At 37.3% G+C, this 23,508-nt stretch overlaps 1 protein-coding gene across 1 annotated transcript in view; it reads left to right on the top strand.

The window, feature by feature from the left end:
- Nucleotides 1-23,508, top strand: part of COP1 (COP1 E3 ubiquitin ligase) — a 259,480-nt gene that overhangs the window by 24,387 nt on the left and 211,585 nt on the right. Inside the window, 4 exon segments of the mRNA XM_017891684.1 lie at nt 8,432-8,529; nt 20,237-20,254; nt 20,257-20,312; nt 21,124-21,243. Of these exon segments, the coding sequence (XP_017747173.1) occupies nt 8,432-8,529; nt 20,237-20,254; nt 20,257-20,312; nt 21,124-21,243 (292 nt within the window).

Raw genomic sequence — 23,508 nt, 5'->3', positions numbered from 1 at the left:
TATCTTACATATTTTTTTCTTGACATATGTCTGTAGATCTGGCAGTTTAAGGCAGTTAACATAACAGCTGGTACATAATTTCTGTCAAATGTTTAGATTTAGCATAGGCCTTCCTGATGGATTTGAAAACTTCTGCATTTATTAATTGTTAATAAGAACTTTTCACTGCTGTTCTTAGTGATGCTGGGCAATCAGGACCAACCATGAAGCACTAGTTACTCACTTGTGGGGATAGGTTGGAGAAGGCAGTAAAACAGGCTAAGAAGGTCATGGAAAAAAAATAGAGGATTAAAAAGTTCTGTGTTCTTTTCTTTAACACTTTGCTCAATATTAACTTTACATTATATCATGCCAGATTAACCCATATGTTAAACATTTTTTTAATTGTAAGATTTACATACTATCGAATTTGTATTTTATAGATATATTTTTTCTGGTTTCTTAGTCTTGGAGGAATTTATAATTTTAACTACAGTTATATGAACAGTGCAGTAGTGTTAAGTATGTTCATATTATTGTACAATTGATCTCTAGAACTTTTTGTCCAAAACTGAAACTTGGCACTCAGTAAACAACAATTGCCCATTTCCCCTTCCCCGTAGTCCCTGGCAGCCACCATTCTACTTCGTTTCTATGAATTTAACTATTCTAGATACCTCGAATAAGTAGAAGTATTTGTCTTTTTGTCACTAGCTTATTTCACTTAGCATAATGTCTTCAATGTTTATCAGTGTTGTAGCATGTGTCAGAATTTCTTTCCTTTGTAAGGCTGAATAATACTCCATTGTATATATATACTACATTTTATTTATTCATCTATCAGTAGACACTAGGGTTGCTTCTTCTACCTTTTGGCTCTTATGAATGATGCTTCTGTGAACATGGGTGTACGAACATCTGTTTGGGACTCTGCTTTCAAGTCTTTTGGGTGTATACTCAGAAGTGGAATTGCTGTATCATGTGGTAATTTGGTTTTTAATTTTTTGAGAAACTACCATACTGTTTTCTATATGAGCTGCACTATTTTATGTTCTCACCAATAGTGCTTAGGAGTTCTAGTTTCTCCACATCCTTGCCAACTCTTATTTTCTGTTGTTTTTTGATAGTAGACATCCTAATGGATGTGTAATCTGTGCATTTTAACTTATTTTTGCTTATTTTTAAGCCTATTCTGTTGGTATATTATTTTAGCCTTAGTATTCCTTGTGTTCTAATACTCCTTATATTCTAATTCATATTGAAATCAGGCCCATAATTTTATGCTGAAGTTGTATGTGATATCTGGCAGATTGATATTCCTTCATCATGAAGAGTATTGGTTATTAACACTAGTCTGTAAGATCTTTCGTTTCATCTGGAGCATGATGCTTTAGTGATAGGTGTATTCCCTCTGCTAGTCGCTTAAAAAGCTTTAAATACAAATCAATTTCTTAGCTTGTATTATCTATATTCTTATAAAATAAAGTATTAAAATGATAACAGCAATGTATATTCTTGCTTTAAAAAACAACTCATTGTACAGGAATATGTAATATAAAATATAGATGTCTACCTTTATCTAGTTTTTCTTGCCTACCTCCTCAGAGGTTATCATAGGTAAAAGGAATGATTAGGTATTCTTTCAGAATCCTTTTACTGTTTTTTTTTTTTTTTTTTTTTTTTTTTTTAGTCATCTTGCTTTCTTGAGTACTTTTTATTTTCTAGTATATCATTGACATTATTATGATTCACGAATCACTTTCTGCTCTGTATTGCCAATGAAGTTCTGGACATGTGGGTCTTGCTTTGGGGCTGATACAGGTATGGTCTTGGCCTTTTCAGGCCATTGTTCGGCAGTAGTGTTCTCTTTGGTCCATAAATTGACCTAGCATCTTAGCATTCCATAGGAAACTGTATTTTTTTTTTTCAGAGATTTGGATTTTGATGATTCTGAAAATTAGGTGATCTAGAGTAGGCTTTCTCAACCTTGTCACTGTTGACATATTAGACCAGATAATTCTTTGTTGTAGGTGACTGTACTGTGCTTTGTAGATTGTTTAGCAGTATACTTGACCCCTACCCAGTACCACCCTTGCCCATCTCTGCAGTTGTGACAACCAAAAATGTCTCTAGACATTGCAGATACCCCTTGGGGGACAAAATTTTCCTCCCTTGAGAAGTACTCATCTAGCGCTGAAAGAACAAGTCCTTGATATTGTTAGACTAGGATTCTACTTCTGGTTCTGAAACTTACCTTTATCAAGTTACTCTCCGCTGCTGTTGCCCTCTTATTCTTCCTCATTCTCTTTTTACTCCTTCAGTTCCTTCTCTTTTTATAGATTTAAAAGTGTTGAAATATGAAATTGATTGTGAAGTGAGGTTTTTAATTTTCCTGAGTATCCTGTAACTTACGTATCCATTGTGGCATTTTTTTAAAGAGGCCCTGGATCAGTTAGTGACCTTTTTTCACTATGTTGTGAAGTGGAATAAATTACAGATTGACTTTATAAGTGGACAGGCTGGAACTTTTCAATAAATTTATAATCTTCATGTTGTCTTTAGGTCATTGTTGGAAAGCCCCATTGCTTTCTTAAATAGCTTTTCCTCCTTCTCTCAAAACAATTTAGGCTTAGATCCTTATAATACAATTTCATTTTTATGTTATACCCTGATGAGAACGTATTTTAAGATACCCACCAGAGAGCAGCTTTTATAGTAGGATTAAGGCCATAATGTTGGCAGGAACTAATAAAACTGGAGGCTGTCAATTCCAACATCAGGCTTGCTATACTGTGATTTTTTTTTGTTTGTTTGTTTGTTTTTTTTTTTGCAGTTTTGTTTAAAGCAAAAGTTTATAATTGTTTACTCTTTCCTAACATGTGAGGGCTATGGAACTTCAGTCATCAGCCGTAGCCTCTTGTGTCAGCTTTCTAGTAATATAAACTCTGGCTGGTAAGCTGAATTCAAGCAGTATACCACTTCAAAGCTCATCCAAATTATTATCATTAAATCAAATTGGACCACATAAAAATGTCTTTCCTAGTAACAAGTTGGAGACAATATAGCAGGAACTTCTTTCACTTTATTTATTCCCACTTGGGAACCTACTGTTACCTGTATCTGTAGCCTAAGTGAAATACAATGATATAATAAGAAATCTGACTTTTACATAATGTAGAGATAAAATTGGCTCTTTGTCTTTGCCCCTTTGCTGCCTCCAGCTTGTGCCCTGTACCGTATTTACTATTTTGTAGTAAATTTGTAAAAATAGTAAATCAAGCCCTGATTTACTATTTTACTTCATTACAAATTAGTTACAGTTAATGGAGTCCTTCAGCATAGTCGTCTCCCAACACGTAGGTGATCAAGCCTGAGTGTCAGATTGCATTTTGAGACTCTTGGCTAATCCATCATCTTGCACCGTACTTTTGGTCTTTCTTTACATCTAGTTATTAGATGTAATGACTGGTCCTAATTTGTCCTGGCTGTTCTTGTTATAGTTTGTTCTTTTTTCTAGAATTTTCTGATTACTTGCAGTTTTTTATATCTACTCATCCTTGTTTACATAGATATAAAAAGATATTTATATTTGTTAGCAAGTATATACATAGAAGAAACGTAACTGTATACATCTATAGAGAAATACACACTTTTTATTAGCAGATACATACTTAATAGAGGAAATAGGCACCCATTTATATCAGCAGAATTAAAATAATTATTTTTAAGAGTTGCAGTGTGAGTAGCCTAAAAATTTCTCAGGTGGACCTGAGATACATATTCCTTTTACCTCTATTATGCCCACCTGTTGTTGAGCACTAATCTAAATACTTATCCTTCTCTTGGCATCCAAAGCTTTGTATACAGGCTGGTGATGGTCAAGTAGATTAGATGAATGAGAATGAATTAGTTACTGGGGAAAGAAATACTGAGAATTTCTAGTGGTGTTTTATATGACCCAGAAGACAGCAGACAAGACGTAGACGTATGTTGCTTTCCTGGCTGTATCTATTCATTCATGCATTCAACATTTACTGAGTTTGAATACTTTTAACAGGATATTGCCCTAAACATTAAGGGTACAGAGGATAAAACAAATCCATGCATCTAGTGATAAAATGGAAGAAGGGCTAATAGGCACATACAGAAATAAGTACAAGATAAGATAGTATCTATTTCTCAAATTAAGGCAGGTCTCCTCTGGGGTGGTAGTGAAGTAGTAGATGCTCTAAGATACACTCGATGCATCTTGTTGTCACTTAAGTTGTATACAGTGGTATGTAATTTTATGTACTTTAATTTTACAATATAAATGGATTTGATCAAGTGCAATGCAGAAAAATCACTTGAATTATATTGTTACTGAGAACAGTTACTTCTAGCTATGCCCCATTTTTTTCTTGTCTGTGAGAGATGGTGTAGTAAGCCTATTGATGTGGAATATTAGGATGGTAAAGAAAAGAGGAGTTTCTACTAGATTTTGGAATAATTTCTTGTATATTGACAAAATTTTTTTTTCTGTTTTTTGAGACAGGGTGTTACTCTGTCACCAGGCTGGAGTGCAGTGGTGCAAACGTGGCTCACTGCAGCCTCGACCTGTTGGGCTCACTCAAGCAGTCCTCCTGTTTCAACCTCCTGAGTAGCTGGGATCACGGGGACACACTGCCACCATGCATGGCTAATTTTTAAAATTTTTGTAGAGTTGGAGTTTCACCACATTGCCTGAGCTGGTTGCAAACTCCTGGGCTCAGGCAATCCTCCCGCCTCAGTCTCCCAAATTGCTGAGATTACAGGCATGAGCCACTGCACCCAGCCTAACAAACTCCTCTGTGACTTAAAAACTTAGCTTGTTCTTGTCATCTACACATTTTCTATTATTTATTTTTAAAGAAAAGTTATTTGCTAAAACCCATAGTGTTCTCCTTCTACTTATCTGTCAACCCATCTCTTATCTTTATTATTTAATGTTTTTTTTTCCTTGAGATGGAGTCTCACTTCGTCGCTCAGGATGGAGTGCAATGGTGTGATCTTGGCTCACTGCAACCTATGCCTCCCGGATTCAAGCAGTTCTCCTGCCTCGGCCTACTGAGTGGCTGGGACTACAGGCGCGCATGAACATGCCCTGCTAATTCTTGTATTTTTAGTAGAGATGGGGGTTTCACCATGTTGCCCAGGCTGGTCTCAAACTCCTGACCTCAAGTGATCTGCCCACCTTGACCTCCCAAAGTGCTGGGATTACAGGCGTGAGCCACTGCACCCGGTCTTGACTTTTAAAAATTAAAAAAAAATTTTTTTTTTTTTTTTTTTTTGAGACAGAGTCTCGCACTGTCACCCAGGCTGGAGTACAGGGACGCAATTCAGCTCACTGCAACCTCGGCCTGCCAGGTTCAAGTGATTCCCCTGCCTTAACCTCCTGAGTAGCTGGGATTACAGGCAGCTGCCACCATGCCCAGCTATTTTTTGTGTTTTTAGTAGAGAAGAGTTTCACCATGTTGACCAGACTGGTCTCGAACTCCTGACCTCAAGTGATCTGCCCACCTTGGCCTCCCAAAGTGCTTGGATTACTGGCGTTAGCAGATTTACCCAGCCTGGCATGTCTCTTACCATTTTTTTTTTTTTTTTTTTGACAGGGGTGTGGGGACAGAGTTTTGCTCTTTTGCCCAGGCTGGAGTGCAGTGGTGTGATCTCAGTTCATTGTAAGCGCTGCCTCCCAGGTTCAAGTGATTCTGCTGCCTCAGCCTCCCGAGTAGCTGGAATTACAGGTGCCTGCCACCATGCCCAGCTAATTTTTTGTATGTTTAGTAGAGATGGGGGTTCGCCATGTTGGGCAGGCTGGTCTCGAACTCCTGAACTCAGGTGATCTGCCTGCCTTGGCCTCCCATAGTGCTGGACTTACAGGTGTGAGCTACCGCTCCCAGCTGTCTCTTATCTTTAATTACCTTTCAGAGTCTCTCCTTTATAACTTGCTTTGTTTGAACTTGCTGATTTTTTTGTTTGTTTTTTGTTTTTGAGACAGAGTCTCGCTTTGTCCCTCAGGCTGGAGTGTAGTGATGCAATCTCTGACCAATGCAACCTCAGCCTCCCGATTAGCTAGAATCATAGGCCACACAGAACCAGGCCCAGCTAAGTTTTGCATTTATTGTTATTGTATTTTTTGTAGAGATAGGGTTTTGCCATGTTGCCCAGGCTGCTGATTTTAAAAAAGGGTTAAATTTTGTATATATATTTCCTGGTAATGTTAACTCATTTCCTTTTTCCCTAAGCAGACTATAAATTTCTACATGTTGTGATTCTTAGTCTATTGTGTTTGCATGCCTACGTTATACTTCTTCCTTGTAATAAAAATGAAAATAAAGATTTAGTATGTTATTTCCTCAGTGAAATTTCCGTATAGGAAATTTTCAGTCATCTATGAAGCATATTTTGTGATTATGGTTATTCTAGCCTTGTCATAGTTGCAAGAGGTGATGATACTGTTTTTGGAAGATTGTGCAGGTCATTTGTTCAGTAGATATTTGCATATCCATTATGTGCCTGGCATTTACTTCAGTCTTGAGGCCCCTGTGATTTGCCAAAGACCACCGTTACTTTTATTCTTCACACCTTTCTCCTTTTTACTTATCTTGAAAGTAACAAATGTGAGATGTGAAAGTAGTCGATAACCAGAAGGGCGAAACCTGGGGAGTGTAGGTTTTTATTGTTTTGTTTGTTTTATTTTGTATTTTGTTAAGGTGGAGGAGGAAGGTAAGTGGATATAAAAATCAACTTCCGTTTACAAAGCTCAAGTAAATTTATAGTAATTTGGATTACTATAAATAGTAATAAAAGAGGTACTTTCTCCGTAGGAATGATCTTTACAGATCGCCTTTGTAATTTCTTAGAAATCATTTTTTTCCTGAGTGTTAACCAGTAATATTTACTATAGAAACCTGACTTAAAGACATCTACAAGGAAAACATTTCCCATAATTATATGACCCAGAGACAAATACTGTTAACATTACGAAGATTGTCTTTTATAATTTATTTTAAATGTACACATATATAATTTTTAAGACAAATAGGATTATATTATATCCACTGTTATAGATTGTCGTTTTTATTCAGCAGTATGTATAATGACATTTTTTTCTCATATCAGTTTGATACTTTTCCGTGATTTGGTTGAAAAATACTTGAGTTTTTTTTTTAATAGGGAGGTACACAAATGTAAAAGGTTTAACATTATAGAAATATGTAAGAAAGGGAAAATTTTCTGTAATCACAGTTTTCTAGCAATAACTGTGAGTAGATTATTTTTATGGCATACAAGTTACAATAATTTATATTGGATGGCTGTATAGCATTGCATTGGATTGATATTTACAAATATATTTAGTCAGTTTCTTAGTGTCTGGATTGCTTCTATTTTATTTTGCTATTTACATATAATCTTGCATTAAACACCCACCTAAATATATTTTTCCTTAGGATAAATTCCTAGAAGTAACATATTCAAAAGAGGATGTAAAACCTTAAGATTTTTCCTGCAACTTGGCTTCTAGGAAAGTTGTACTGGTTAACATTTTCTGTAACGGCACTTGAGATTGTTGATATCCACATATATTCTTTAACTATGACAGTATTTGCTTTTGTCTTTTTTTCTCTTTTTTTCAGGCAGGGTCTCATTCTGTCACTCAGGCTGGAGTGCACTGGCATAATCATGGCTCGCTGTAGCCCTGAACTCCTGGGCTCAGGTGATCCTCCTGCCTCAGCCTCCCAAGTGATGGCACATGCCATCACACCTGGCTAATTTTTTCATTTTCTCTAGTAATGGAGTCTTGCTGTGTTGCCCAGGCTGGTCTTGAACTCTTGGCCTCAAGTGATCTTCCTGCCTCTGCCTCCTAAAGTGTTGGGATTACAGATGTGAGCCATTGTGCCTTACTGGCAGTATTTTATTTTTCCATCCTGATTGGTAAAATCTAGTATATAATTTTAAATCAGCTTTTTGTGACTAGTGAAGATGGTGGTTTTCTCATGCTTACTGACTGATTTTTGTCTTTGGTTGAGTTTTCGGTTTGTCTTTTTTATTTGAGTGAACGCTGAGTATTAAGGATATTAGCATGCCAGTGATATGAATAGTCTGTTTGCTTAACTGAGCTGTAGGCATTTGCTTTTGTGGTGGTGTTATGAACTATCTAAATTGCATAAACTTAAAATTTAGTGAGTACAGCTTTTTAAATTTGGGTACAGTAGCCTTGATATTTGAGTTTAGTTTGAAATAACTTTTGTGTACTGTTCACCCAGTAAGTGCCCTGTATATCCTGTTGATAATGTAAAATATAAACAAAATAAATTTGTTAGATTACTTAAGTTGAAAATGAGGAATAGAAGACTAATAGTCATTATTTTGTGACCAGTTTATTAATATTTCATTGATTTAATTAAGCCTTTTTTTTCCCCCCTACTAATAGCTACAAGTGTATTCATCAGAGTTTGGAGGACAATAATAGATGTCCCAAGTGTAACTATGTTGTGGACAATATTGATCATCTGTATCCTAATTTCTTGGGTGAGTCTTTGGAATGATTTTTATTTTAAACATATTTCGATCCCCAAAATTGTGTACTAGCACTAATTTACTTAGAAAACCTACTTTAGTGGTAAGCAAGTCTCTCTACTGTATACCACAGTGCTTTCTTCTTCTTGGGTTGTGACATAGACTCTATACATTATTAGTATTTTATTATTTTTAAGTTTTATTTAAAAATTGATAAAACTTTTAGATTATTATGTAGATCAGGGACCCCTGGGCCATGGACTGGTACCAGTCTGTGGCCTGTTAGGAACTGGGCTGCACAGTAGGAGGTGAGGGGCTGGCAGGTGAGCGAGCACTACTGCCTGTGCTCTGTCTCCTGTCATATCGGTGGGGGGCATTAGATTCTCAGAGGAGTATGAACCTGATTGTGAATTGCACATGCAAGGGATATAGGTTGTGCGCTCCTTATGAGAATCTGATGCCTGATGATCTGAGGTGGAACAGTTTCATCCTGAAACCATCCCTCTCACCTTCCTTCGGTCTAGAAAAATTGTTTTCCATGAAACCAGTCCCTGGTGCCAAAAAGGATGGGGACTGCTGATGTAGATGACAGACTGGATGTGAGGCTTAACAAAAATGGGAGCAGTTCTGAACACCTTTTGGTCTCCCTGTAAGTGTTATACATCCCTACCGTTTCTGCTTTTGGGGCAGAAGTGAGAAAAAAGTCCATGGGTCTCAGGAACCCAGGTTTGTTGAATATTGAGGGAAAGGGGATGGAAAAACTTGGATGTGATGCTTGCTGAGTTGGGAGTGAATAGGTGAAAAGAATCTGTGAATGGGTGAAAAGAATCTGAACTAGGGAGGCAATTAAAAATTAAGAACTTGGGAAGGGATACATGGAATAGAACTTTTGAGAGAGGAGTGGTAGGAAGTAGAGAATAGAGACATGAATAGGGAATCCTTAAGTATAAATGATAAATGATCAGAAATAATAACTAGTCAGAGCCAATTGTGAATATCAGAAAAACTCTGCCTGTTAACTATCTTAGGATATTGTAGGCAACCTTTAGTCTGAGTGTTTTGGGAATGAATAATAAGCTAAAGATTAATTTTCAGGTATTGGTAGGCATGAAGTAGGGCACTATTGGGTTTATATATGAAAAAGGTCAGTTCTTCATTTTAAAGACGAATATGCTCAGCGTTAGGGTGTGGTTGAGTACTTTTGTATTGGATTCTGACCTGCTGGTACTTTGGTGGCAGTTTGATTTTTACCTCAAATTGTGGTTTATAATAAATTATAAATTGATACGTATTCAGCTATGGTTTTACTTTTTATCTCTGCTCTAAAAGTGCCTTAGCTATGATAGTTTTTTCTGTGTTACTCTTCACTGTAATTTTTTTTTTTTTATGAAGGAAAATCACTGGAGGATTACATAGCAGAAAGGGGTGCTAAAGGAATTGAAGATTTTCTGCCAGAATGACAAATTTTTCTAAGTGGCTAAAGTTTTATGGCAGACTTGGAGAAAAAACTTGGGGAAAGAACAAAGAGAAATACTGAGTCGCATGGTACCTTGAGGACTAGACTTGATGGCCTCGTTTAGATAATAGGGAAACCACATCCTGTAGTGCAAAATCCTTTGCCCCTGAACTTGCAATTTTGGATTGATGCTGTCTTAGGATCACTAAAGATCACTATGATTTGTCTGTAGTCATAACTTTGGAAAACTACTTATTCTTTTGGAGTGGTTAAATAAGAAAGGAATCTGGTGTTCTGAAGATTTTGGTATTTACTAAATTTTTCAGGCAACGTTCCTTAGTTCACAAGTTTGAGATTCTGTTTTGTGAATTTCTAAATAGTGAGAGAGAGTTATATATTAGTATGGAAGGAATATAAAAATACACTACTGCTTAAGCTGGAAAGTGATCCCCTACATTATATATATTCTCTTTTTTTTTTTTTTTTTAATGAGACAGAAAGTCTCACTCTGTTGCCTAGGCTGGAGTACAGTGGTGCGATCTCAGCTCACTGCAGCGTCCGTCTCCCAGGTTCAGGCGATTCTCCTGCCTCAGTCTCTCTGGTTGCTGGAATCACAGGCATGCGCCACTACACCCGGCTAATTTTTGTGTTTTTAGTAGAGACGGGGTTTCACCATGTTGGCTAGGCTGTTCTCGAACTCCTGGCTTCAAGTGATCCTCCCGCCTTAGCCTCCCAAAGTGCTGGGACTACAGGTGTGAGTCATCACACCTGGACTTATATATTCTCAAATATATGTATCTAATAAACAGTGAAGTCACATTTACTGATTTTTTTTTTTTTTTTTTTTTTTGAGACAGCATCTTACTCTGTCACCCGCTGGAATGCAGTGATGCGATCATGGCTCACTGTAGCCTTGATCTCCCTGGTTCAAGTGATCTTCCCACGTCAGCCTCCCAAGTAGCTGGGACTACAGGCATGCACCACTATACCTGGCTATTTTTGTTTGTTTGTTTTTGTAGAGATAAGGTCTCACTGTGTTTTCCAGGCTGGTCTCAAACTTAAACTCCTGGGCTCCAATGATCCTCCTGCCTTAGCTTCCCAAAGTGTTGGGATTACAGGTGTGAGCCATTGTGCCTGGCCAATTACTGTTTTTTGTTTGTTTGTTTTTTTGAGATGAAGTCTTGCACTGTCACCCGGGCTGGAATGCAATGGCGTGATCTTGGCTCACTGCAACCTCTGCCTGCTGGGCTCAGGCGATACTCCTGCCTCAGTCTCCCGAGTAACTGGGATTACAGGTGCACACTAGCACAGCTTGCTAATTTTTTGTATTTTTAGTAGAGACGGGGTCTCACTATATTGACTAGACTGTTCTCAAACTCCTGACCTCGTGATTACCCACCTCGGCCTCCAGAAGTGCTGGGATTACAGACGTGAACCACCGCCCCGGCCCAATTACTGATTTTTTAAGCTAGAAATTATCTTGACAGTGATCTCTAGTGCAGCTTTCAGTGTGATTATATTGTCAACTATGGAAATAACTTTTCATCCTGATACATCTATTTGTATTTTTCTGCTGGTTGCCTCTTCTAGCCTTGTCCTTTGTTCAGTGATAGCCAAATCCTGAGGTCTTACACTAGGTTTGTAGAGACTATCTCCTGTTGGCTCAGAGTAATGTCATTGAGATATGTTGATCCATGTGTTCCTGAAAGTGGAATATCACTTTTTTTCTATACTAAAAGATGTCTTCTAAGTTGTTTTCATTGCTTCAGCTTAAGATGGCATATGCAATTTGCATAATGCCTGCAGTTCTTAGTTGGGTTAAGAAGACCTAGAGCCTTTTAAAATGATTTCAGATTTCCTGTTAGCCTGGTAAAGTAATTGAGCATATGTTATATGATTCTGAGATGTTCTTGGCATCCTTGCACCTACTTAATTGATAGGTTAAGACCTTACACTTCTAATGCCTAGTCATAGGTAGAGGGCTTGTCCACACAATTTCTATAGCAGTACTCTTTAAAACTTTTTGCTTGTATAACTCATATGAGAATTTTGAAAAGTGATGATCCTTGCATATTTTTAAGTTTGCATTAAAATTTTTTCTTCATAACTTTAAGTGATCGTGAAGAATATTATGGCCAGGTGCAGTGGCTCAAACCTGTAATCCTAACACTTTGGAAGTCTGAGGCAGGAGGATCACTCGAGCCCATGAGTTTGAGACCAGCGTGGGCATTATAGCGAGACCTTGTCTCTATAAAAAATTAGCCAGGCGTGTTGGTACGCAACTGTTGTCCTAGCTTCTTGGGAGGCTGAGGTGAGAGGATCATGTGAGCCTGAGGATTTTGAAGCTGCAGTGAGCTATGATTGTACCACTCCATTCCAGCCTGGGCAACAAAGCAGAGATCCTGTCTCAAAAATAATTAAAGTTTTAAAAAAGAATGTAATTTCTAGAGTATTATAAATATGATTACTTCAGAACTGTTTTATCACTTTTTAAAATGTAACCGGTGGAATCTAAATGTCATAGTGATTTGTTACTTAATATTGATTTAAAAAGATATAAGTAAGCTTTTTTATTCAGTACCAGAAATGTCATTCATTACCTTTTTTTGTGAACTTCTACTTAAATTTCATATCACACACATAGTTTTATCCTTATAATCTGTTTCCATGCTTGAAATTCTAACCGATCTGCCTGTAATGCTTTTCTGTAACAAAATTGGGTGTACAGGCATACTTTTATTGCACTTTGCTTTATTGCACTTTTTAGAAGTTGCATTTTTTTTTTTTTAACAAATTGAAAGTTTGTGACAACCTTGCATTAAGTCTCTTGATGCCACTTTTCCAACACCATGTGCTCACTTCATATCTCTGGGTGCTCAGAAGAATGTCACTGAGATCTTCCAGCCAAGGTGTGAATGCAAAGGAAAAGTTCTTGAAGGAAATTAAAAGTGCTACTCCAGTGAACACATGAATGATAAGAAGGCGAAATCACTTATTGCTGATATGGAGAAAATTTTAGTAGTCTGGATAGATACCAGCCACAACATTCCCTTAAGCCAAAGTCTTATTCAGAACAAGACCCTAACTCTCCTAAGTTCTGTGAAGGCTGAGAGAGGTGAGGAGCTGCAGAAGAAAAGTTTGAAGCTAATGGAGGTTGAAGAGATTTAAGGAAAACAGCCATCTCCATAACATAGAAATATAAGGTGAAGCAGCAAGTGCTGATGTAGAAGCTGTAGCAAGTTATCCAGAAGATCTAGGTAAAAATCATTGTCGAAGGTGGCTATAGTAAATGACAGATTTTCAGTGTAGATACAACAGCCTTCTTTTGGAAGAAGATGCCATCTAGGACTTTTATTGCTGGAGAGGGAAGTCAGTGCCTGCCTTCAAAACTTCCCGTGACAGGCTGACTCTCTTGATAGGGGTTGATGCAGCTGGTGACTTTAAGTGCCAATGCTCATTGACCGTTTTGAAAATCCTAGAGCCCTTAAGAATTATGCTGAATCTATGGTGTCTGTGCTCTACAAATAGAACAGCAAAGCCTGAAGACAGCATATCTCTTTTCAGCATGATTTACTGAATATCGTAAGACCACTGTTGAGACCTACTGCTTAGAAAAAAAGATTCCTTTCCAAATATTACTGTTCACTGACAGTGCACCTGGTCACCCCAGAGCACTGATAGAGATGTACAAAAGAGAGTAAGGTTGTTTTCATACTGCTAACACAATATCCATTCTGCAGCCCATAGAGCAAGGAGTCATTTTGACTTTCAGGTCTTATTGAAGAAACACATTTCATAATAACTGCCATAGTGATAGAGAGTCCTATGAGATCTGGGCAAAGTAAATGGAAAGCCTTTTGGAAAGGATTCACCATTCTAGATGCCATTAAGAACACTCGCGTTTCATGGGAGGAGGTCAAAATATCAACATTAAAAGGAGTTTGATGGAAGTTGAGTCCAGTCATCATGGATGACTTTGAAGGGTTCAGGACTTCAGTAGAGGGAGTAACTGCACCTGTAGAGGAAGTAGCCAGAGAGTTAGAATTAGAAGTTGAGCCTGAATATGTTACTGAATTTTGCTGTACTATCATCATAAAACTTTAAATAGATGAGGAATTGTTTCTTATGGATGAACAAAGAAAGTGGTTTCTTGAGATGGAATCTACTCCTAGTGAAGATGCTGTGAACATTGTTGAAATGACATCAAAGACTTTAGAATATTACATAAACTTAGTTGATAAAGCAGCAAGAGGGCTTTAGAGGTTGACTAACTTTGAAAGAAATTCTGCTGTAGGAAAGATGCTATCATATAACATTGCAGGCTATGGAAAAATTTTTTTGTGAAAGGAAGAATCAATTGATGCAGCAATCTTCGTTGTTGTGTTCTTTTAAGAAATTGCCATAGCCAGCTTGGTCTTCAGTGACTACCACCCTGATCAGTCAGCAGCCGTCAACATGGAGGCAAGACTTTCTACCAGCAAAAAGATTATGACTTGCCAAAGGCTGAGATGATCATTAGCATTTTTTAGCAATAAAACATTTTGATAAATGTGCATATTAATGCTTTTTTAAAAGACATAATAGTTAAAACTACAGTATAGTGTAAACAGAAGTTTTATGTGTATTGGGAAACCAAATTCATGTGACTTGCTTTATTGTGGGGCCTAGAACCGAACCTGCAATTTCTCCAAGGTACGCTTTGTATACAGAAATTACATACTTAAAAGTTTCTCTTGAACTTAATTTCCTTTTAAGTGTTAAGAAGTCTTAAATATGTTTCCTATGTTATTTAATTAGTAGTAGTATACAGTTGATCAAACAAATAAATATTACACATAATGTTATAAAGCCTGAGACATAAAATTCTATAGTGAACGTACCATATTTACCAAGGTGTGTGGTGTCCTTCTCCCCAAGTAGTTTAAGTGGCATTGATGAATATTACTAGGGCAAAGTTTCCATTTCCTTTGTGTAATTTTTATTTTTAAATGTGTGAGTCTTGAGAAACCTTATTTATATTAATTAAGTTGATGGGATTTGAAGGCGTTTTTACAGCAACATGACTCATTTCTTTGCCTTCCTTTTGAATTTTGTGCTAAAGAACCACTTAATGATATATTGTCACACAAAAAATTGTAAATGCCCTGTTAACAAGTCAGGCATTTTCTTCAATTTTGATGAAAAGAAAGAGTTGGAAACCAAGTAACTCAAGATGGATTTGGTTTCTTGGTCATTAGAGTCATTAACATTTTCATTGAGATAGATAATATGATTTTCTTTATTTCCTGCTGTAAGCACTACACTGTAGTCCCTCTTCCTCCTGACTTCCCTTCCCTGCGTCTTTCTCTACCTTCCACAGTATTTTCTCTCATTCTCTTCTGTTTCTCCCTTACTTCCCTGCAGTGTGCATACTCTCTCTGTTCCTCTCTGCCTCCCTTGGTCTTGAATGCTCTCTTTCCCTCTCCTGATCCTGAAAGGCTGATTCAGGTAAGGGCTGGAAGTCCGACCCTCCATTACCACCCCTCCCCATTACCACTCCATATATACTCTGCAGGTGTACTCCTCCACTCCTGCCAAAGCTTGCTTCTAAGCTCCCTTACTTGCCTGCTTGCTTGCTTGTTTTCCTCTCCCTCCCTCCCTCCCTCCTTTCCTTTACCCTGTACTCCCCCCACTCACCCAGCTGTCTTTTTCTCTACCTTTCTCTCTCTATGTAAAATTTGTAGCCTGGGGGCCGTGGCTCACGCCTGTAATCCCAGCACTTTGGGAGGCTGACGTGGGCAGATCACGAGGTCAGGAGTTCGAGACCAGCCTGGTCAACATGGTGAAACCTTGTGTTCACTAAAGATACAAAAAATTAGCCGAGCGTGGTGGTGCACACCTGTAATCCCAGCTATTTGGGAGGCTGAGGCAGGAGAATTGCTTGAACCCGGGAGGTGGAGGTTGCAGTGAGCCGAGATTGCACCATTGTACTCCAGCCTGGGTGACAGGGTGAGACACTGTTTCCCAAAAAAAAAAAAAAAAAATTGTAAATTTAATTTTCTTACCTCTAATGAATAATCCTCTTACCTACTAACAAAAAATACAGTATGCATGCAAAGTATAGAATCCTTGTTTAAAAAAAAAATGGCTGATGCATATAAAAGTCCTTACTACTGTCAGTCACTATTTTAAATGCTGTATGTACATGAACTCATTCCTTATGGCAGGCTTGTGAGATAGGTACTGATTTTATCATCTTCATTCCTTAGGTGAGGAAACGAAGGCATAGACAGGTTGAGTAACTTGTGTCAAGTTACACAGCCAAAGTGGTGGAATTAGAATTTGGTCTTAGGCAATTGGGCTCAAGCATCTGTGCTTTTACTGTGCTGTTCTGCTTCTAAAAAGACAGTTACTTGAATGGAGTGTTTAGCATTAAAATGTGTTTTCCTTAGTACTAAGAAATGTATGTTCTTAGTACTGTGGATGTTGTAAGGCTCTGTAGAAGTGTAATTAACAAATGTATAACATCCTTAGGTTTAGGTATCAATTCTAAGAATTGATGATGGTTTCAAATTAATGCTTATTTTAATTGGGAATATGAAAGTGTTAGCTAAACGTGACATGTCACACTTAAAATCCAGGAGCATGTCATCAAGATATTCATTCATTCATTCATTCATTCAGTAAATACCAGGTGCCAGCTATGCGTCAGGGACCACAATGGTGGACAAGACAGACATTGATCATAAAATGCTTTATAGTATAAATAAGATGCTAGCTGCTGTCTTTTGCTAATAGGTAAGCATTGCTTTTAAAATAAGTTTTCAAAGTTATGGAATGGAATTCACCATTTTGCTATTCTTGTTTGTAAGTTGTGACATAGGTTTGAAAGGGTTTTCCCACTAAATGTGTGACTCTAATGACTTTCATATATTTTATATATTGACATTTGAATGTTAAGTCCATTGTATATACCTCGCATTTTAAGAGATTTTTTTCTGTTAAATTTTTGAAGTAGAAAAATAATAAAATAATCCTTGACGAAGAAACACTTAAGCCGAGTGTACTAAATAAAATCACTTCTTTTATTTTCCATGGGTAACCATTGTTTGTTGTAGGATATAGTTTTTTTTAAAATTTTTATGTTTTTGAGACAGCATCTCTTTCTCACTCAGGCTGGAGTACAGTGGAGTGATCATGGCTCACTGCAGCCTCGAACTCCTGGGCTCAAGCAGTCCTACCACCTAGGCCTCCTGAGTAGGTGGGACTACAGGCACGTACCACTACACCTGGCAAATCTTTGCATTTTTTATAGAGGCGCGGTTTTGCTGTGTTACCCAGAATGGTCTCCAGCTCCTGATTCAAGCTGTCTGCCTGCCTCAGCCTCCCTAAGTAATGGAATTACAGGCATGAGCCACTATGCCCAGCTTAGGATATCGTTTTTAAAGAAGAAAAAAATAACCATTTTTTCAAGTAGCTCCATGAAAATCTGATACAGTAGTAAAACTTAGTTTGGTAAATACAGAATTTAAATGTCTTTATATGATATGGCAAGCCAGTTAATACATTGTTTGTTTACATTTTATTTTTGCCATCATTTGCTGTAACTTTATTTTGCAGTTTAATTTTGTGGCCTTTACAGGCTTGCTCTACTTTGGCTGGGCATAGTGTCTCATGCCTGTAATCCAGCACTTGGGAGTCCAAGGCAGACGGATCACTCGAGGCCAAGAGTTCAAGATCAGCCTGGGCAACATGACGAAACCCTGTCTCTATAAAATATTCAAAAATTTGCTGGGTGGAGTGGTGTGCACCTATAGTCCTAGCTACTGGGAAGGCTGAGATGGGAGGATGGTTTGAGCCTGGGAGGTGGAGGTTGCAGTGAGCCAAGATCACGCCACTGCACTCCATCCTGGGTGACAGAGTCATACTCTGTGACAGAGTCACACCCTGTCTCAATAAATAAATAAGTAAATTAAATAAATACAGGCTTGATCTTTAGTTAATAGGGTTGCTTTTGAAAAAAAAAGTTTGATCTTACAGTATTATTATTGAGAATCAAATATAATGGTATATAAGATTTCTTGGTAAAATTCAATGTGGCATATTCATATAAAGTATTTAACAGTCACTATTTTTCTTCAAATGGTTAAATTAAATTCATAACTGGGACACTGGCCTCTTATTGACTTACTCGTAACTCTTTATTCTCACTGAATTATTTCATGCTCTCTACTTTATCTGGATTATAATAACTTTCCTTGTGTAAGGTACCTGCAGTTCAGGCCCTTCACAATCTGACTCTGATCTGCCTACATTTCCAGGTTTAGTTCTTAATCCCTGTGAATCATTCACAAGATCACTCTGACCCTTGTTTTAGCTATGTTGATTTTACTTGTTTGTTTGTTTGTTTGTTTATTTAGAGACGGAGTCTGGCTCTGTCTCCCAGGCTCAGTGGGGTGCAATGACACGATCTCGGCTCACTACCTCCCAGGTTCAAGTGATTCTCCTCCCTCAGCCTCCCCAGTAACTGAGACTACAGGCGCGTGCCACCATGTCGGGCTCATTTTTCTATTTTTAGTAGAGGCAGGATTTCGCCGTGTTGACCAGGCTGGTCTTGAACTCTTGACCTCGGGTGATCCACCCGTCTTGACCTCCCAAAGTTCTGGGATTACTATATTGATTTTAAATCATTGTATCTCCTACACACACACACACACACACACACACACACACACACACACACACAGACACACACACACTTTCTCACCTGAATTTTTCTTCACTCCTATATTGATTTTAAATCGTATCTCTTACACATACATACACACACACCCCCCCCACACACACCCGCTCTCTCACCTGAATTTTTCTTCACTCCTATTTTTGCTTAATGAGTCTCTGTGTGCCTATTATGGCCCATTTCTAATGTTGCCTTCTGTATGAAGTGTGCTTGTTAACATTTTGATTGATCTCTGTATACTTTGTAAATCTATTTTAACGATAGTACTGATTATCACATTATGTTATAAGTACTGTATCATATGAATCTGTCTTGCTTGTCTGAATTGCTTGAGGCCTTGTGTTATATCTTTGAAGCTTGGATCCTTATGAACTTGCTATCTGTTTGGTGTTTTCAAAAATATTTATACTTGCATTGTGGTATAGGGGGAAGTATCAGACAGTTGGGTCTGTATTCTCAGCACTGCCTCATTGTATATGTCACCATGCATAAGTTCCTTATGCTCTCTGTGCTAATATTCATCTCTAATTGGGGAGGATAATCTGTAAGATATTGTCTATAAAGTGCCTACCTAACCTAGTACTAGTTTCCCTTTTAAAAAAAAATCAGTTTTTTGTGTCAGTTTATATTTGTTGGTTGTGGAAAAATCGAAAAATCCCATTTAAAGTGGTTAAATATTATGGAAAATGTATCGATTCACAGGAAAAGAGTTTCTAGAGCTAGTTATCAGTGGTTCAGTGGTATTATCAGGTTCTTTCTGTTGTTCTGTTCTTCCATTGCCAGCATACACCTTAGTCTTTTGGCTGGCTATTCTTGAGATTGCAAGATGGCTCTGAGCAGTTTCAGATACCCCTTATGAAGGCATGGTTTTTTCTCCTATCCTTTTCTTTCTGAAAGATAGCACATCTCTCTTTGGTCAAAATTGGGTTACATACTTAACCCCACGTCAACCACTGGCAAGGGCATGAATGACTAGATTGCCTTAGGTTAGTCAAAGTAATACATGGGGTTGGGGTGAGATCTAACTTCTCTGAAAGTTATATGGCAGTCTGATACTTGGAAAAAAGGTCATGTTATTATCAAGAGAAAGAGTAGGATGGTTTTTGGATAGGTAACTAAAAGTGTCTTCCATGGTATTTTAGAAAATTACAAAGAAAAGAACAAATGCAAGTCTTTAGTGCTTAACTCATAGTAGATACTCAGTTACTCATGCCTTGTTACCATATGGGGCATGTGATGGTCTCACATGGTGAATGAGGATTTCTCTCTCGGCAGGTGCCAGTAGCGTCATCATTGAGAAATTTGTAAGGGAAAATTCATATTCTGAAGAATTCTCCTATAGTAATAGTAGTTGTAGTAGTAGCAGCTGCAGCAAAACTGTTTTCTAATTTGAAATAAAATAAAAAGCTAACACTTTCTGTTTAGCATGTTTTTAATTTGGAGGCTATGTATAGGTAAAATAGAATCTATCTAAACTGAAGAATTACACGATACATTTAACAAAATACAAATTATTTGTGCTTTTATTTTGTTTCTGTTTTCAGTGAATGAACTCATTCTTAAACAAAACAAAGATTTGAGGAAAAGAGGTTCAAATTGGACCACTCAGTGAGTAGCACCGTATGTTTCAACTCTTATTACTATTTTAATACATTTCATTTTGTTGTTTTATTGGTTTAATATTAGTTAGACGTTAAAGTTTAATATATTATTGATTTTTCTTAAAGGAGATTGTTTAGGATTGTTCTAGTCAAATAACTTTCTTAACTGCATTGTCTGTAATACTTTACTAGAGTGCTCCTATTTTGAAAGATCTGGTGGGATTGTATGGAAACATGTCTTTTAATACTTGACATTTGAAGGATTATATTGCGTGGTGAAACAATGGTTAGATATTTTCAAAAAAACTGTCGAGGCTGGGCTTATACCTGTAATCCTAACACTTTGGGAGGCCAAGGCTGAAGGATCACTTAAGCCCAAGAATTTGAGACTAGCTTGGGCAACATAGTGAGATTCTGTCTATATTCAAACAAAAACAAAAACAAACCTTTGAAAGATTCTCAATTTTAAAGGCTTAGTCCCAAATTACCAAGGCAAATGAGCTTAATACCTTACTACATGCAAAATTGAAAATACGGCTTGACAAGTAATTAAATTCAGTTATTTTGAAGGTAAATTACAGCTTTAGAATATTCTCGAATGCACCTTTTATATTTGTTATCTTAATTCATTTAAGGGAGAAGAAATAGTGTTTAAGTTATAACTAGAAGACAGTAGGGAGCCACTAGCTAGGAAGGAGTAGTTTGGAACATTGCAGTGTATTTTTGCTATCTGTGTGTTGAGCATATTAGGAAGTAGCAAGTAAACATTTGTTTTAGTCTCTAAAACAGTCTTCTTAGGAAGTTGTTGTTTCTTCTTTCTTCATTTTTAGAATGGCCACAGGTGGCAGATATTTCAAGATTTGTTGGGAACTGACCAAGATAACCTTGATTTGGCCAATGTCAATCTTATGTTGGAGTTACTAGTGCAGAAGAAGAAACAACTGGAAGCAGTAAGTGGTAGCTAAACTTAAATGATGTTTAAAATGTTTTAAATGATGAACTTTATTGCAATGAAAAAGATCTAAAAAATGATAGGCTAGCTTCACTAATCCACTCATTTTTTACTCAGCTAGAAACAGCTACAAAGTGTCACTTCTGCTAAATAGTTTTGCTGGTCATTTGTCTTCTAATGAGTATCTTTCTTGCCATATCATCCCCTCTTCATATGTATTCAGTGCATTCGGGAGTTGAAGGAGAAATAGAGATTATTTTTATCTACATAAAATTCTTTCAGCAGGTGTCCATTGGTAGCAATAGTAGTGTATGGCATAACTAAGAGCATTTAAAGAGATCTCTACTAAATATATCTTATTTAATGTAATGTAAAATTCCATTTATTTTATGTAAATGTTAAAGATGTAAAATGTGAAATTGCAAGTGTTGGGAATTGAGTGTGATATAAGCAGCACACACCTTAGCATAAGCAAATACTACCCTGAGGCTAAACATAAAGGAAGTATTTATTGACACAGTAAGGGAGTGAATAACACATACACACAAAAAGGAATAGTTGAACAACCAAACTTTGAGAAGATTAGAACCATGGCTTCTCTGGAAGGCTACAAGTACATGAGATTAGGGATTTGAATGTTGTTGAGATTCTTTCTTTTGTGTCCCTTGTGCCTGTTTGATTGAGACAGCTCTGATTTTCTTTTCTCATAGACTTCTTTATCACATAGTGGATAATAATGTCATTTGCACTCTTGGTTTATATGCATGTTTTTTGATAAAAGAAAAAAAGGAGCTTTTGTTTCCAACTGCAGTTAAAACATTTCTGTGGCTAGATTATGATTAACTTAGCTTGGATCTGGATCCCACTCACTGTGGTGGGGATCTGCTAGTAGGAGAAAGGTGTGTCAGGTTGAGCCAGCCAAGATGAGTTGTCTCCCATGTTGTATCTGTTTGGGAGGTGGGGTTCATGGGAATTTCTCTTACGGTTTTAACCATAGTTTTCTATTAGCATCTACTATGTGTCAGGGGTTGTGTTAAGGGCTGTGGACAAGCTAAAGTTCTGCTGTGTGCGTGTGTTTGTGAACTAAATCAGTAAAGCACGTGTTTTCACATGGTGATAAGTAATAGAAAAGACTTTTTTTTTTTAAGGGACAAAGTTTCTCTCTGTCACCCACCCAGTCTGGAGTACAGTGGTATAGTCATAGCTCACTGCATCCTCTACCTCCTGGGCTCAGGTGATCCTCCTGCCTCAGCCTCCTACTCACGCCACTATTTTTTTTTAATTTTTAAATCACCCGACTAGTATATTTTATTTTATTTTATTTTTTTGTAGATACAGGTCTCAGTATATTGCCTACAGTAGTCTCAAACTCCTGGCTTCAAGCAGTCCTCCCACCTGAGCCTCCCAAGGTGCTGGGATTATAGGCATGAGCCACTGCTCCCAGCCCTAAAATGACTTTATATGAAAGATTGAACATATGCAGTTACCTTGCTCCCTTTTGAAACGATGAAAATGACAGTAAATTAGGGATTTTAAAGAGGCAAAAAATAAAAATAAGAATGAGAGAAGATATATGTTCAGGAATGTTTACTAAGCTATGAAACAGATGGACAAAAGATAATATATTAGTAGATCTGAGGAAACTGAATGCTACACCAGCAATAGGGAGAAAGCTAAGAACTGACCCTATTTATATTGTGGAGCAGAGGCCCTGGGATTGGGACCATCAGGTATCTGATACAGTAAAGGCTGAAAACAGAATGATTGGTTGAGAATCTGTTTAAGAAGCAGTTGGAATCCCTGATTCCTTCCTATATAACTAAGCTAATGATTCTTCCTTTTCTACTTTAGGAGAAAACTATAATTTTTAACCCCTCCACCCTCAACGGAGGTGGTAAGAGAGAGGCTCTCTGGACCACTTCGTAACAGGCACACTTAAAGATGTATGTGGGTGTTCCTGTTTCTCCACAGCCTCGTCAGCATCTATTGTTTCTTGGCTTTTTAATAATTGCCATTCTGACTGATGTGAGATGGTATCTCATTGTGGTTTTGATTTGCATTTATCTAATGATCAGTGATGTTGAGCTTTTTTGTCATATGTTTTTTGGCCATATAAATGTCTTTTGAGAAGTGTCTGTTCATATCCTTTGCCCACTTTTTGATGGGGTGGTTTATTTTTTCTCCTGTAAATTTGTTTTAAGTTCCTTGTAGATTGTGGATACTAGACCTTTGTCAGATGGGTAGATGGCAAAAATTTTTCCCC

Source organism: Rhinopithecus bieti, unplaced genomic scaffold (genome assembly GCF_001698545.2).
Source record: "Rhinopithecus bieti isolate Rb0 unplaced genomic scaffold, ASM169854v2 scaffold_20101, whole genome shotgun sequence".
Lineage (NCBI taxonomy): Eukaryota > Metazoa > Chordata > Mammalia > Primates > Cercopithecidae > Rhinopithecus > Rhinopithecus bieti.
Note: the sequence above shows the minus strand (reverse complement) of the source record. Positions and strands in the feature narration are given on the sequence as shown.